Here is a 15715-nt window from a genome sequence, read left to right on the forward strand (position 1 = left end):
AAAAAAAAAAAAAAAAAAAGCGTACTTCTCATGAGTATTTATAGTGGAGAAAGCACTAACTTGCTTCATAAACGTTCTCCTCAAGTTAAGAATCATTAACAATTCTTCCTAATTAAAGCATAAAGCTTGGTTCACAGCCACGGAACTTGGTCCACAATTTGGCAACTACTCCGGATTATTCTATAGTTGCTCCATAAATTAAGTAACTTATTCTACTAAGTCTACTAAAAATTTTCTTAAGGTCACTCCATAAGTCAGTAACTTGTGCTACCAAGTCTGTCAACAATTTTTGTAAAGTTACTATATAAGTTAGTAATTTGTTCAACTAGCACAAGTTTATTAGCTCACAATCTCCTCCGTAAACTTGATTTTGTTTGAGATTCTTCACTCCCAGCATCTCTGCAAACTTAACCCTTGCTAGGGCCTTGTTTAGAATATTTGCACTTTGCTCTCTATTGGATACGAAATCCAAAATGATTTGTCTCTTCTCAAAACACTCACGGTCGAATTGGGAGCGAGTGTCAATGTGTTTGTTGCATTTGTGAAATATCAGATTCTTCATGAGTGCAATTGCAGATTTATTGTCGATGTAGAGAGTTACCGACTTTAGTTCACTTCTAGTCACTTCTCTTAAAAATTTTCTCAACAATAATGCTTGGAACGATGCAACAGTTGTTGCCATGAACTTGGCCTCACAGGAAGATAATGACACAGTTTGCTGCTTCTGAGATTGCTAAGAGATCAAATTTCCTTTGAGATAAAACATCATTCCTGCAGTGCTTTTTCTATCGTCAATGTCTCTAGCTAAATCACTATCGGTAAAACTGACTACTTCTTCAGGACCTCGCCCTTTTTGATACTTCATTCTGTAGTTTGTGGTTCCCTTCACATAATGGAGAATGTGCTTAACCACTTGATGATGCATCATAGTGGGCTTTTCCATGTACCTACTCATTATTCCAACAACATATGAAAGGTCCGGACGAGTATGAGTCAAGTACCTTAGACTTCTAATGACACGCCTATACTCAGTGGAATTCACAAAGTTTCCTTCAACATCTTCCACGAGTTGTAACTTTGCTTCCATGGGATATTTAGTCGAGTGACACTCTGCTATCTTAAATTGTTGCAACAACTTTATAACATAGGTCGATTGCTTTAGAACATGATGCAATCTTTTCTTTGGTCAATTTCAATACCAAGGTAGTACGTGAGTAACCCGAGATCAGTCATCTCAAATTGTTTCATCATTTACTCCTTAAACTCTTTGACTTCTTCCACACTTGGTATCAGTGACGATTAGGTCAACAACATACACGCCAACTATGAGTATTTCAGTCCTATTGTTTCTTGTATACACTGCTTATTCTTGCGAGAACTTCGTGAAGTTTAGACTATTTAAGCTCTTGTCCAGACGTATATTCCACGCCCTCGATGCTTACAGTAAATCATAGAGGGCCTTTGACAACTTGTACATTTTTTGTTCTTCGACTTTGATGATGAACCCTTCAAGTTGGGCAACATACACGTCTTCTTAGAGATCACCATTTAAGAATGCTGATTTAACATCCAAGTGATTGACCTCCCACCCGTGTTGAGCTGCAAAGGCAAGAATCAATCTTACAGATTCCAGTCTAGTCACAGGCGCAAAAACCTCCTCAAAATCAACTCCTTGTCGTTGCACGTATCCCTTCGCCATGGTCTGGCTTTATGCTTGATGACATTTCATTCACTATTCTTTTTCTACTAAAACACCCACTTCAAGTCGATGGGCTTGTGTCTGGACGGTAAGTTAGTTAGTGCCCATATATTCTTCTTCTCAATGGCTTCAAGCTCTTTTTGCATGACCTCCTGCCACATCATCTCAGTTGCTGCCTCACAGTAGGTTGTCAGCTCCTCAACCGCAAGCAACACTAACTCATCGGGATCCAATTCTTCTTCAAGTGTATCTGCATACATTTCAGCAAGAGAATGTAAATTCTTTGGTCCATCCTCTATTGTGGATCCTCCTGTACTCTCGCCTAAGCTCTCTTGCTCTAGAGAGTCTATCACATCTTTCGGTGTCACTGGTGATAACATGTGTGGACTTGTTGGTGTTGCTGTAGGGGCACTTTCTAGGTTCGTTGAGTCTCCCTCTTCTTCATGACTAGTGAACTCTGTAACAGTCTGTTTGTTATCGCCAACACTGCACTAATTCCACTTCTTCTTTTCTTCGAATATGACATCTCTACTTTCATGAATTTTCTCATGTTGCGGATCATACAGCCTGAGTGCCTTGGTCCCATCCTCTACATCAAAATGCAAAATCTTTTGGCTTCTATCATCAAGTTTTTTTATATATGGTTTTGCCGTCTTAACATGTGATGTATAACCGAAGACTCTTAGGTACTCGAAGTGAGGTGTCTTGTCGAACCATGCTTTATAAGGGGTGTGAGTGTCCAACGCCTTTGTCGGTAAATGGTTTAGAAGATAAACCGTGTGTCGTATTGCCTCACCCCAAAATATCGTCGGGACTTGCATGCTCTTGAGTAAGCTTCTTGCAGTGTTCAGTATTGTGCAGTTTCTTTGTTCGATCACAACGTTTTGTTGTAGAGTGTACGATGCGGTGAGTTGATGCTTGATACCTTCCTCTTCGCAAAACTCTGAGATGTTCTTAGATGGGAACTCGCCATCACGATCGGTGTGCAAGGTTTTCAACTTGTGATTAGTCTCATTTTCAACGAGTCTTTTGTACTTCTTGAACACACATAATGTCTCTCCTTTTTCTTTGTGAATGTCCACCCACATCCACTCTCCTTTTTCTTTGAGCATGTAAACCCACATTCAACGGCTATAATCGTCAACATGTAAGAGAAAATACTTCTTACCAGCAATCGATGATGAGTTGATTGGGCCACACAAATCTGCATGAACCAGTTGTAGGGGTCGCTCAACACGGAAACTTGTTTGAGCTGGGAACGACAATCTTGTTTGTTTGGAGACTAGGCAGCTTTCTCCTAGCTTGTTTAGATGTATGATTTTGGTAGCCTCGTAGTTTTGAGCATTTGAAAGTTCACGTGCCCAAGTCTTGCATGCAATAGCCAAGTTGAGTCTGCAAGTGTCGTCAATAGGGAGGTGGGTTGACTGGTCTCCAATGATATCTTATACAGTCAGTTATGTGACTGTTTTACCTTCATCAACAAGGTTCCATTTTTGTCGAACATCTTGAGGAACAAGCTAGCTAACTCCACTCTGTTTCCTTCTTCCATTATCTGACCAAGACTGATAATGTTACTCTTCAAGTTTGGGATATAGTATACCTTGGATGTAAATGTTGGTCGCCATTCTTGCACTGGAAAAAGATGGATCTTTTGCCTTGTATCGGTACAATTGATCCATCGCCAAACTTCACAATTCCAATGAGCTTCTCATCAAACTCCTTGAACTTTGTTCGATCTCTCTCATGTGATTGCTTACTTTGTTATCAAGGTACCACATGTTTGTCTCCACTCAATCTTCTCCTTTTGTGAGAAGGTTCACCATAACATTTTCTTCATTGAGCATCGGCATAGCCAACATTAATGCGGGCTCTTGATCTTGCGTGAGTGTGAGGTTTGCCTCTTAATCTTGCTTCTTCTTGCGACACTCTACTGCATGGTGCACATATTTTCCACAAGAGTAACACTTGATCATACTCTTGTCCTTCTAGAGGTTGCCATTTGTTAGGAACTACGACTCTCCACAATGGTACGATATTGTTCACTTTGAGCACAATCTCTCGTGACTTTGCTTTGGGCTTCCCCAAAAGGTCTCATACCAATGGAGATGTATTCCTTACTTATAAACTCATTCCCTAGATTAACCAATGTGGACTCCCTCCCAAAACCTCTCCTTGAACAAAATACACCATAGAGCCTCCCCTAAGACTTATGGAGCCCTTGAACATCTTCCCTTAATTGAGGCTCGACTCCTTCTCTTGGATCCCTCGAACAAAGTACATCCTTTGTTCGACACTTTAGTCACTTTTGACTACATCTTCGAGGCTCGCAATTCTTTGTTCGACATTTGAGGATTCTATCGACATGGCTAAGTTTAGGGCATGACTCTGATACCCTATTAGGAACCATGACTCTCCATAATGTTACGATATTGTCCACTTTAAGCATAAGCTCTCATGGTTTTGCTTTAGGCTTCCCAAAAGGCTTCAAGGGAGACATATTCCTTACTTATAAACCCATGATCATTCCCTATTAGCCAATGTGAGACTCCCTCCCAAAAACATTGTCATGGGTTTGTGAGGTATTGTCACGGCCTCCTCTGCCACAATGTCCACGACCATGTCTGCAACCACATCCATGACCTTTGTTTTCCTTGTTATAGTTGCCACATCCCCTTGTACTTGAAAAAGAAGAGCCAGTCGCATTATTTTTTTTCATTCGTGTGAGCCACTTCTCATGTATGAGTAAAAGGTATTTTTCCTCCTCTTTGTCTTCATAGTCACGAATCACTCCTCATGGACCTTAAGACGACCAACGACCTCCTCAACTGACATGTTATTGAGGTCGCCGAACTGCTCAATGGTGTAAAAATTTGCATGAATCTTGGGGGAATAGCTCGAAGGAACTTCTTGACAACAGAGATCTCCTCCACCATGTCGCCTAATGAACGGATGCTGCTGATGGTCGTTGTCAACTTCATGACAAAGTCATCTATTGACTCATCGTCCTTCATGTGGATAGCCTCAAACTCACTCTTCAAGGTTTGCGTCTTTGCTTCCTTGACACGTTCCAAGCCCACATGCATTGTTTGCAGCGTCTCCCACGCTACCTTTGTCGAGTTCTTCTCTGCCAACATGAGAAGAACGTCCTCCGAGATTGCTTGTTAGATGGCAACAAGAGTCATCCTGTCCTTACGCTCGTCAACATCACCATGCTTGATGATGTTCCACACGCCTTGTGCATGTAAGTTGATATGCATCTAGATCGACCATGCTACGTAGTTACTCTTCGTGAGTAACTGGTATTGGAGTGTTACATTCCCCTCTTTTTCTCTCTTTATCGTTGTCACTTCTTCTCCAGTGACTTTCTATAGTGACAAATTTTTTTTTTGGCATCCTTGTTTTGATACCAAATATGTTGAAACAAGTAAAAGACTTAAAGGAAAAACTTGAGGTGAGAGAGCTTTTTGGAACAAAGTAATCTGAATTATCTCTTGTTTTGTGTTGTTGTGAAAAAAACATCTCATGATTATTATTTATAGGGGAGAAAGCACCCACTTGCTCCCTAAACTTTCTCCTCAAGCTAAAGCCTTAACAATTCTTACTAATTAAAGCAGAAAGCTTGGTCCCACAGCCACAAAACTTGGTACACAATTTAGTTAACTACTACCAATTCTCTTATAGTTACTTCATAAGTTGTTAACTTATTCTATTAAGTCTACAAACAATTCTCCTAAGGTTACTAAGTTACTAGCTTGTTGTACTAATTCTACTAACAATTCCCCGAAAGTTACTATATAAATTATTAACTTGTTCGACTAGCTAAGGTTTATTAGCTTACAAAATGGGTATCGAAAAGTTCTATTATGATATAAACAAATTGAATTCAAATTGTGCAGATTGTACAATATTTATTGTCTATCAAGGGAATAAAAACGGGAACAAACACTACAAACAACTATGCTGCATCAAATGAGAAGGGATCACCAAACAGAATTGAAGAACCATGTTATGATGGGTTATCGACATCACCACCGCCCAAAAACTTAATGACAAGTTCATTGAAGTCGAAACTTGAATACAAAGGTGATTGGTTCCAAGAAGTGCAAGGTACAATGATGTTGGTGGCAACGGTTATTGCAACAGTGGCTTTTCAAGGTGCAATCAACCCTCCCGGCGGTGTTTGGCAAGAAGATATTCCTTATAACTCCAATAGTACTATTCATCGTTCGTTTCATAGTAGCAATACTTTGAAAACTTTCATGGCAGGAACTGCCGTAATGGGCTACCCAGCTTCATGCCAAGGAAACTATTACACAGCTTACTTGATTACGAATTCTGTCTCATTCTTTGCATCAGTAGGTGTGATTATGTTTATAATAGGTCGATTGCCTTTGAAAAATAGGATTTGTGCATGGTTATTAACCGTAACCATGTGCATTGCCATTGCATCCTTATCACATAGTTATTTATTGGGAGTTTGGCTGCTAAATGCCTCGTTTAGGAATTCTTATGCTTCAAGAGTAACATTTCTAACAGCATGGCACATCTTGTTAGCAATGTTGGGAGTGGTTTGTCTTTGTTGTATTGTTATTCCTTTCGTTACTTTAGTGGTGAAGCTTCTCGCTTGGTCAAGGGCTACACATAAAGATCAAGGGCTACACAAAACCTAGGTTATATTGTGTGTTTCATCATGTATTTTGGATATGTTTTATTTGGGGTGGTGTGTGTATTTATAATAAGAAAAAAAGTTAACCGTAAATTATTCATGATAGTAGAAGTAACGACCTGATTTTTTAGTCTTCGAATAATATATCTTGACAAAAATGACAGACCTCAAGCATTTGATATTCAAGTCGGTCTGATTTTCAACTTTAGCTTACCAGATCTTGAAGGTGGCAAATACATCTGACTTGTGTTTCAGGAAATAAACCCATACCATACCTTCCTACTGAAATCATCGATGAAGGTGACCTAGAACTTTGATCCACCAAGTCATGAAACTGGAGATGGTCCCCAAACGTCTGTATAGATCATTTATAATCGTACTTTCTTTCGTATATATAGCAGCCTTTGTGAAGCCAACTCTTTTTTGTTTGCCCATAACGCAGCTCTCACGAAGACCCGTATGAACAAATTTTAGGTCTTCTAAAACTCCTTTCGCAGCCAGCATCTTCATTCTTTTGACGCTCATATGTCCAAGTCTATTGTGTCATAGACTTGTGCTCTCTCAGCCATAGCAGCCATGTTTATACACCCTGTAGTGGTGTATAAGGTTCCATATTTTATCTAACGTGCTACCACCATGACACCCTTTACAATCTTCCACAAACTCTTTCTAAACTCGACTGCATAACCTGTGCTGTCCAACTAACCAATAGAAATCATGTTCTTCTTGAGATCAGAAATATATTTGACATCCTTTAATATCCACTAATTTTCTACTGGAGTTTGTATGCTTTCATCTCCTTTCCCTTCGATCACTAAATTTATGTTGTCTGCAAGATACACCTTCTCAAAATTTCAAGACATGAAATTTTGAAACAACTATTGATTTGGAGTTGAATTAAAAGATGTGCTTGAATCCAAAATCTAGGATTCAATCGGACTGTTCACTTGAGGATTAAAGCATCCTCAATATCCTATACTGAATTTATAGAATCATTATCATCCTTTGATTTGTGATTCATTTTTCTCTTTGGTCTTGTACAATCAGTGCAAAAGTGATCTTTTTCTCTACAACTACAACACGTCACGTTTGGTCTATGTGGAAAATTTTTGCGATTCTTTGATTTTGATTGACCTTTGTTTAGGCCATTTGATCTACTTCTTCCCCTTCGGTCAGCACTGAGCACTACGAGAAGAATCCTCAATTTCTTGTTTACGAATACTTTCGTTCAAAACTACATCTCAGATTTCATCGAACTTTAGTTTCTCAGATCTTCGGGAACTGATGGTTGCGATAACAATAGTATCTCACGACTAGGGTAAAGATGACATCAAATTCAATGCTTTAATTTCATCATTGAAATTAATTTTCACCGAACTCAATTGACTTACTATCATGTTGAACTCATTTATATGATCAACAACAGATCCACCTTCAGACATTTGTAGATTGAACAATCTCCGCATCAAATACACCTTATTCATAGCCAACGGTTTTTCATACATATTTGACATCCCCTTCAACAGATTTGACATTGTCTTCTCCTTGATGATGCTAGACGCCACGTTTCTGGACGGCGTCAACCGGATCAACCCTAGGGCCTGACGATCCTAGAGCTTCCATTGCTCCGTGGTCATGATATCTGGCTTCACCCCCAACAAGGGTTAGTTAAAATCTTTCTAGTACAAATAATCTTCAATTTGCATCTTCCAGAAACCGAAATTGGATCCATCAAACTTCTCAATTGCAATCTTTGAACTTTCAATCTCTGATACCCGTTGTTAGGATTGCACAACGACGTACACACTCATGAAGATGAACCCAAAAAAATAGGAGAGAGAAAATGCAAGAAGAAATATTGGCTAAAGAATTTGTATTTATGATATTAGATATGCACCACCCAAGAGTTATAATATGGTTTTAGTTTACTATATGACTTTAACTCATATAACACCTATTAGATATAAATATTTACTACATAACATCACTTTCCTTTTTAATTACAACAAAAAGGTTGACTGAAAACTATTTTGAAATAAATATAAGGAAAAAAATGAAACGTTTCTATTACTAAATTTAACAAGTGTGGTGTATAACTTAACTTAATCAAACCACGAGATGTATTATCCTTATCCATGAGAAATGATAGCATCCCAATAAAATTAAGTGAAATAAATAATGATATATACATCTATCCATGTTCAATAAATAAGCTTCCTTCGGTTTGCTTCCCATCCACTTAAACTAGGATGGTGACACTTTGGTGTCACTCTCGAGTGAAAGTATAAATAATGATATATACATCTATCCATGATTCAACAAATAAGCTTCTTCGGTTTGCTTCCCATCCACTTAAACTAGGATGGTGACACTTTGGTGTCACTCTCGAGTGAAAGTATAAATAATGATACATACATCTATCCATGATTCAACAAATAAGTTTCCTTCGGTTTGCTTTCCATCCACTTAAACTAGGATGGTGACACTTTGGTGTCAGTGTCACTCTCTAGTGAAAGTATAAATAATGATGTTTTTTCTTCTTGGAATAGAGGGCAATAATTAGACTATTTTTTAAATTCAAAAGGTCAACTTTAAATTAGTTGAGAGCCTCAACATCTATTAAAAATAAATAAATAAAATATAGTATTTTTAATGTTGGCTTATAAATTCTATGTGAAAACCCCAATTGGAAGTAAGTTAGAGAAACAATAATGGAGGCAAATGAAGAAAACAACCAACTTAGATTAGCCATTTCCTCTTTTGAAGAAAGTAAAAGAAAGCTCTATGAAGCATCAAAGATTGGGTCCATTCAAAGCTTGAAGACACTAATTCGAGGCGACCCAAATATCATTCAAAGAGTTCTAATCTCTTCATCCAACGTTGAGAGTCCATTGCATGTCTCAGTTTTGCATCACCACCTTGAATTCACTCGATTTCTTTTGAATCTCGTGCCTGAACTTGCGGGAGAAGTTGATGACCTGCAAAGGACACCTCTCCACTTAGCTTCTGAAAATGGAACGGTCGAAATTGTTCAAGCTTTGCTGGAGAAGAACACAAGCACTTGCATGGTTCGTGATTTGAATGGGTTGATTCCTCTCCACCATGCAGTGATTAATGGAAGAATTGATATCATGCAACGGTTGATCATTGCGAGGCCAAGATCTCCTTGGGTTAAGCTTCACAATGGTCAAACTATTCTTCACTTATGCATAAAACACAACCATTTGGAAGCTCTTAAGTTGTTGATCACAATGATTGAAGATCCACAGAATTATGGCTTTCTCAACCAGGGCGATGAAAATGAAAATACGATTTTGGATTTGTCTATGATGTTAAGACGAACTGAGGTATGTTATTATAATTGAAATATAGCTGGTCCAAGAAAAACTAATTTCTTATTTGATTGTTTAAAACAACTGAAAAATTATTATTTCGGAGCTTAAATAGGTATCAAATAGGCCACCATCCTCCTCTCGAACGAAGTACAGTATAGAGCTTCCCTTAAGGCCTATAGAACCCTCGAGCAAAGTACACTATTTGTTTGAAACTTGAGTCACTTTTGACTACACCTTCGAGGGTCCCAACTTCTTTCGTTTGATATTTGAGGATTCTATTGATATGACTAGGTTTACCATGTTAGGAATCATGGATCTCCACAGAGATATGATATTGTCCACTTTGAGCATAAGCTCTGGTGGCTTTCTTTGAGCTTCCGTAGAAGACCTCATATCAATGGAGATGTATTCCTTCCCACTATCTTCCTATAAAAAAAATTGAATTCAAATTGTGCAGATAATACAATATTTATTGTCTATCCCGGGAATAAAAACTGGAACAAACATTGTAAACAACTCCGATGCCTCAAATGAGAAGGAATCGCCAAGTAGAATTGAAGAACAATGCAATAAAGGGTCATCAACATCAACAACACTCACAAAGCTCCTGAGAAGTTTGTGGACAAAGAACCTTGAATACAAAGGTGATTGGCTTCAAGACGTGCAAGGCACAATGATGTTGGTGGCAACAGTGATTGCAACCGTGGCTTTTCAAGGTGCAATCAACCCTCCTGGCGGTGTTTGGCAACAAGACATTCCTTACAACTCCAATAGCACTATTCATCGTTCGTTGCAGTGTAACACTACTTTAAAAACTTTCATAGCAGGAACGGCAATAATGGCTTACCCAGCTTCTGGCCAAGAATATTATTACGTTGCTTACTTGATTACAAATTCTATCTCATTCTTTGCATCAATATGTGTGATTATGTTCATTATAGGTAGATTGCCCTTGAAAAATAGGATTTGTTCATGGTTATTAACAGTAACCATGTGCATTGCCATTGCATCCTTGTCATATAGTTACTTACTGGCTGTTGGGATGCTAAATGTCTCATTTAGCCATTCAAGTACTTTACGAGTAACATTTATAATAGCATGGTACATTTGGTTAGTAATGGGGGGAGTGGTTTTTATTTGTTGCATTATAATTCCCCTCCTTATTTTGGTGGTGAAGCTTCTCGTTTGGGCGGCAAAAAGAGAGATGCAATGACTTCAACCCCAACTCAATAAAGATAGAGGGCTACACAAAAACCTAGTTATGTTGTGTGTTTCATCTTGTATTTCGGATATGGATTATTTGTGGTGTTGTGTGTATTTACAATAAGGAAAACATATCTTAGTTTATATCTTTTAGTTGATTTACTCGATTTTTGGTAGAGAATAAATGACACTACCGGAATAGTTAATATAAGATCTACGATCAAGATTGTTCTTCGATCACTTTTGATTATGGAAGAAAGTAAAAGAAAGCTCTATGAGGCATAAAAGATTGGGTCCATTCAAAGCTGGAAGACACTAATTTGAGGCGACCTAAATATCATTCAAAGAGTTCTAATCTCCTCTTCCAACGTTGAGAGTCCATTGCATGTCACAGTTTTGCATCACCATCTTGAATTCACTCGATTTCTACTGAATCTCGAGCCTAAACTTGCTGGGGAAGTTGATGACCTACAAAGTGTTAAGCACTGTCATAAGCCCTATTCTCTAGGACCAAGACCTATTCTCAAGGTCTTGCTAATATCTTTAGGTTTAGCAGAAACCTATATAATGCCATTCTTTCTGTTGTTGAAAAATCAAGTCTTTTAGTGCAATATTGTATGTCTTGAGTGATTTTGGTGTTGTGAGTACATTTGTTCCGCTTTCGGATCACAACAAGTGGTATCAGAGCCAGGTTGTGGTATTTTGGGGTATTGTGAAAGCTTGGGCCTCATCGACCATGAGACGTGCTCACAATCGTGTTTATTCTCTTGAAATTCAATTTTCAAGAATTGTGTTTTTGAGTTTCATCCAGATTAATTATTGCAAATGGCAGAACCATCACGACGTGGATCGAGAGTGTGGAGTTCCAATCTCGAAGTAGAGAAATTTGATGGAACCAATAATTTTGGTGTTTGGCGAGGCGAAGTTAGCGATTTGCTGGTCATGCAAGACCTCGATGTTTCTTTGCCGGAATCATACGAGTTTTTAGTAACGACCCTACTACATGAAATCACTAATATTGATTTTGAAGATGTTTCAAATGCCTTAATAAACAATGAGATGCGGAAAAAGGAAAAGGAGACGTATCAAAGCTCTAGCTCAAATGTTTTCACTGCTCATGGAAGGACTTCTAATTGGAAAAAGAACGAATGTGGAGAGTCTTGATTAAAGTCGAGAGGTAGATCTGACAATTGGAGAAAACTTGATAAAAAAGAGTGTGCATATTGTCGACAGAAAGACCATTGGAAAAAGGATTGTTCGATCTTAAAAGAGAAGGGGTCGAAGTCCAATGTGGTTAGAGATGACGACACTGATACAGATGATGCCTTGACAATCTCCCTTTCGGTCAGCCAAACTAGTGAATGGATTCTTGATTCTGGGTGCTCCTATCATATGTGTCCCAACAAAGAGATGTTTTTGGACTTCAAAAAGTTCAATGGTGGAGTTGTCTATATGGGCAATGATAGTACTTGCAATATAATGGGAATCAACTCAGTACAAATCAAGATGTTTGATGGGGTTATACGAAAACTCAAAGAGGTGAGGTATGTCCCTGACTTGAAGAAAAATTTGATCTCACTTGGCGTTTTGGATGCGAGTGGTTATCGCATCATTTTGGAAGGAGGGAATTTGAAAGTAGCTCGTGGAGCTTTGGTGGCAATTACAGGAACTAGAAGAGGTAGCATATACTACCTCAACGGAACCACAATAATTGGGCATTCTGCTGTGGCAAGTTCGAAAGAACAAGACATATCGAAATTATGGCACATGCGACTCGAGCATGCTGGTGAGAAGGCGCTTCAGACACTGGTGAACCAAGGAGTCCTTAAGGGTGCCACAACTGGAAGAATTGATTTCTGTGAACATTGTATATTTGGTAAACAAAAAAATGTGAAGTTTGGTACTGCTATACACCAAACAAAGGGCATTTTGGATTATGTTCACACTGATATATGGGGTCCCACAAAGAATGTCTCATTGGGAGGGAAGAGGTGGTTCGTCACCTTTATTGATGACTACTCGAAGAGAGTTTGGATGTATCCCATGAGGCACAAAAACGAGGTTCTCCAAATCTTCCTAGAGTGGAAGAAAATGGTAGAGAATCAGACGGACAGGAAAATAAAAAGGCTGAGATCAGACAACGGGGGAGAATATACTTATGATCCATTCCTTAAAGTATGCCGAGATGAAGGGATCGTTCGACACTTCACTGTTCCTGGTAAGCCACAACAAAATGGAGTTGCTGAGAGAATGAACCAGACATTAACAGAGAAGGTTCGATGCATATTGTCTCAAGCAGGATTGAGTAAAGCATTTTGGGCTGAGGCTCTCAGTTATGCAGTTCACTTGGTGAATCGTTTACCTGTTTCTGGAAACGGTGGGAGAACTCCGCTTGAGGTATGGTCAGGTAGTCCTGTTAGTGATTATGATAAATTGCATGTGTTTGGGTGTCCTGCTTATTATCATGTGACAGACTCAAAGCTGGATCCTAGAGCAAAAAAAGCCAAGTTTATGGGCTTTAGCAAAGGTGTGAAGGGCTATAGGTTATGGTGTCCAGAAACAAATAAGATTGTTAATAGTCGAGATGTGACATTCGATGAGTCTGGAATGTTTTTGCAGAAAATTGAAAATAATGACGAGGCATTGAAGCAGGTGGAGAAGGTGGTGTTCTCTCCTGATGTGGTTGCTTCTACTGAAGAACCTATTGATCAGGTAAATAATAACTTTGATGTCCTAGAACAGAAAGAGCAAAGTCTTGAGGAGCAAAGCCTTGTAAATGAAAGAGTGGAGGAACCTGAGTCAATCGCCAAGAATAGACCACGAAGGGTAATTCGAAAACCTGCAAGGTTTGATGATACGATAACATATGCTTTCTCTTTGATTGATGGAGTTCCTAACAGTTACAAAGATGATATTCAGAGCCCGGATAGCTTACACTGGCAAGAGGTTGTGAATCAGGAGATAGCATCATTGGAGATAAATCAAACTTGAAATTTGGTACAACTTCCAAAAGGTAAGAAGGAAATTGGTTGTAAATGAGTTTTTGCAAAAAAGGAAGACCCTTTTGGTATACGTTATAAGGCTCTGACTTGTGGCTAAAGGCTACGCACAAAAAGAAGGTATTGATTATAATGAAATTTTCTCACCTGTGGTAAAACATTCTTCGATTCGAAGTTTGTTGGCTTTGGTTGTTCAATTTAATCTTGAGCTTGCACAACTCGATGTAAAAACTGCCTTTTTGCATGGAGATTTGGAAGAAGAAATATATATGGCACAACCAGTTGGTTTCCGAGTAGTTGGACAACAACATTTAGTATGCAGATTGAAGAAATCTTTGTATGGCCTGAAACAATCCCCTCGCCAATGGTATAAAAGGTTTGATCATTTCATGGTAGAGCATATGTATACTCATAGTCAATTTGACCATTGTGTGTATTATCGATGTCTCGATGATGGATCGTTTATTTACTTGCTCTTATATGTTGATGATATGTTAATTGCTTCAAAGAGACAGGTGGAGATTGATAATCTCAAAGATGAGCTTTCTAAAACATTTGAAATGAAAGACTTAGGCAATGCAAAGAAAATACTTGGAATGGAGATAGAGCGAGATCGAAAAAAAGGTATAGTCTGGTTGACTCAGTCTCAATATCTACGCAAGGTATTGTCAAGATTTAGTTTGAATGATTCAACCAAACCCGTTAGCACTCCACTTGCTCCTCATTTCAAGCTGAGTGCTTCCATGTGTCCAAGTTCTGACGATGACAAAAGGTATATGGAGAACATTCCTTATACAAATGCTGTTGGTGCGTTGATGTATGCTATGGTGTGTACTCGACTTGATCTTTCACACGCAGTAAGCATAGTGAGTCGTTATATGCATAATCCTGGTAAAGAGCATTGGCAGGCTGTAAAATGGATTCTTAGGTACATTCTTGGCACTATTGATGTTGGTATTAAGTTTCAAAAACAAGAAATGTTTAATCTTGACAATCGTGTAGCTGATTTTGTGGATTCTGATTATGCTGGTGATTTGGATAAGCGACGATCTACTACGGGATATTTATTTACTATGGCTGGTGGACCTATTTGTTGGCGTTCAACATTGCAGTCTACGGTTGCATTGTCTACCACTGAAGCAGAGTATATGGCAGTAACGGAAGCTTTTAAAGAAGCTATTTGGATGCATGGTTTGATCAATGACTTGGGTATTTTGCAGGGACATATAGATGTATTTTGTGATAGGCAGAGCGCTATTTGCTTGTCAAAAAATCAAGTCCATCATGCTCGTACAAAACACATTGATGTCCGTTTTCACTTTATTCGAGAAATTATTAGCAAAGGGGATATTCGTTTACTAGAAATTGGAATTGCTGATAACCCTGCTGATATGTTGACAAAGGTGATCGCTCGTGAAAAGTTCTGCCATTGTTTGGATCTCATCAACGTCGCAAGGAAGGAGTAGTGTGTTGACGTGGTAACAACCAAATTCGCTATCAACTTGGAGATCTTATGACAAGGTGGAGATTGTTAAACACTGTCATAAGCCCTATTCTCTAGAACCAAGACCTATTCTCAAGGTCTTGCTCATATTTTTAGGCTTGTTAGTTTATCTTTAGGTTTAGTAGAAGGCTATATAATGCCATTCTTTCTGTTGTTGTTGAAAAATCAAGTCTTTTAGTGCAATATTGTATGTCTTGAGTGATTTTGGTGTTGTGAGTACATTTGTTCTGCTTTCGGATCACAACACAAAAGACACCTCTCCACTTGGCTTCCGAAAATGGAACAGTCGAGATAGTTCAAGCTTTGCTG

The 15715-nt window shown here is 38.6% G+C and overlaps 2 protein-coding genes across 2 annotated transcripts in view; both read left to right on the forward strand.

The window, feature by feature from the left end:
- LOC111472564 overlaps positions 1-6369 on the forward strand; it is a 7639-nt gene extending 1270 nt beyond the window's left edge. Inside the window, exon 2 of the mRNA XM_023118165.1 lies at positions 5596-6369. Within this exon, the coding sequence (XP_022973933.1) occupies positions 5596-6369 (774 nt within the window). The remainder of the gene's footprint in view (positions 1-5595) is intronic.
- Positions 6370-9076: 2707 nt separating this feature from the next.
- Positions 9077-10656, forward strand: LOC111472565 (ankyrin repeat-containing protein BDA1-like). Its single transcript, XM_023118166.1, has 3 exons — positions 9077-9712; positions 10158-10532; positions 10642-10656. The coding sequence occupies exons 1-3, from the start codon at positions 9077-9079 to the stop codon at positions 10654-10656; spliced, it is 1026 nt and encodes a 341-aa protein (XP_022973934.1).
- The last annotated feature ends 5059 nt before the right edge of the window (positions 10657-15715 follow it).

The sequence above is a fragment of the Cucurbita maxima genome, unplaced genomic scaffold (genome assembly GCF_002738345.1).
Source record: "Cucurbita maxima cultivar Rimu unplaced genomic scaffold, Cmax_1.0 Cma_Scf00079, whole genome shotgun sequence".
Taxonomy (NCBI): Eukaryota; Viridiplantae; Streptophyta; class Magnoliopsida; order Cucurbitales; family Cucurbitaceae; genus Cucurbita; species Cucurbita maxima.

What these genes read in the sequence shown, in the direction of transcription:
- LOC111472565 (XM_023118166.1), top strand. Translation starts at nt 9,077, where the DNA reads ATGGAGGCAAATGAAGAAAACAACCAACTTAGATTAGCCATTTCCTCT. An exon ending in TGATGTTAAGACGAACTGAG is followed by an intron (nt 9,713 to 10,157) that starts GTATGTTATTAT and finishes CAAATTGTGCAG; the next exon opens with ATAATACAATATTTATTGTC.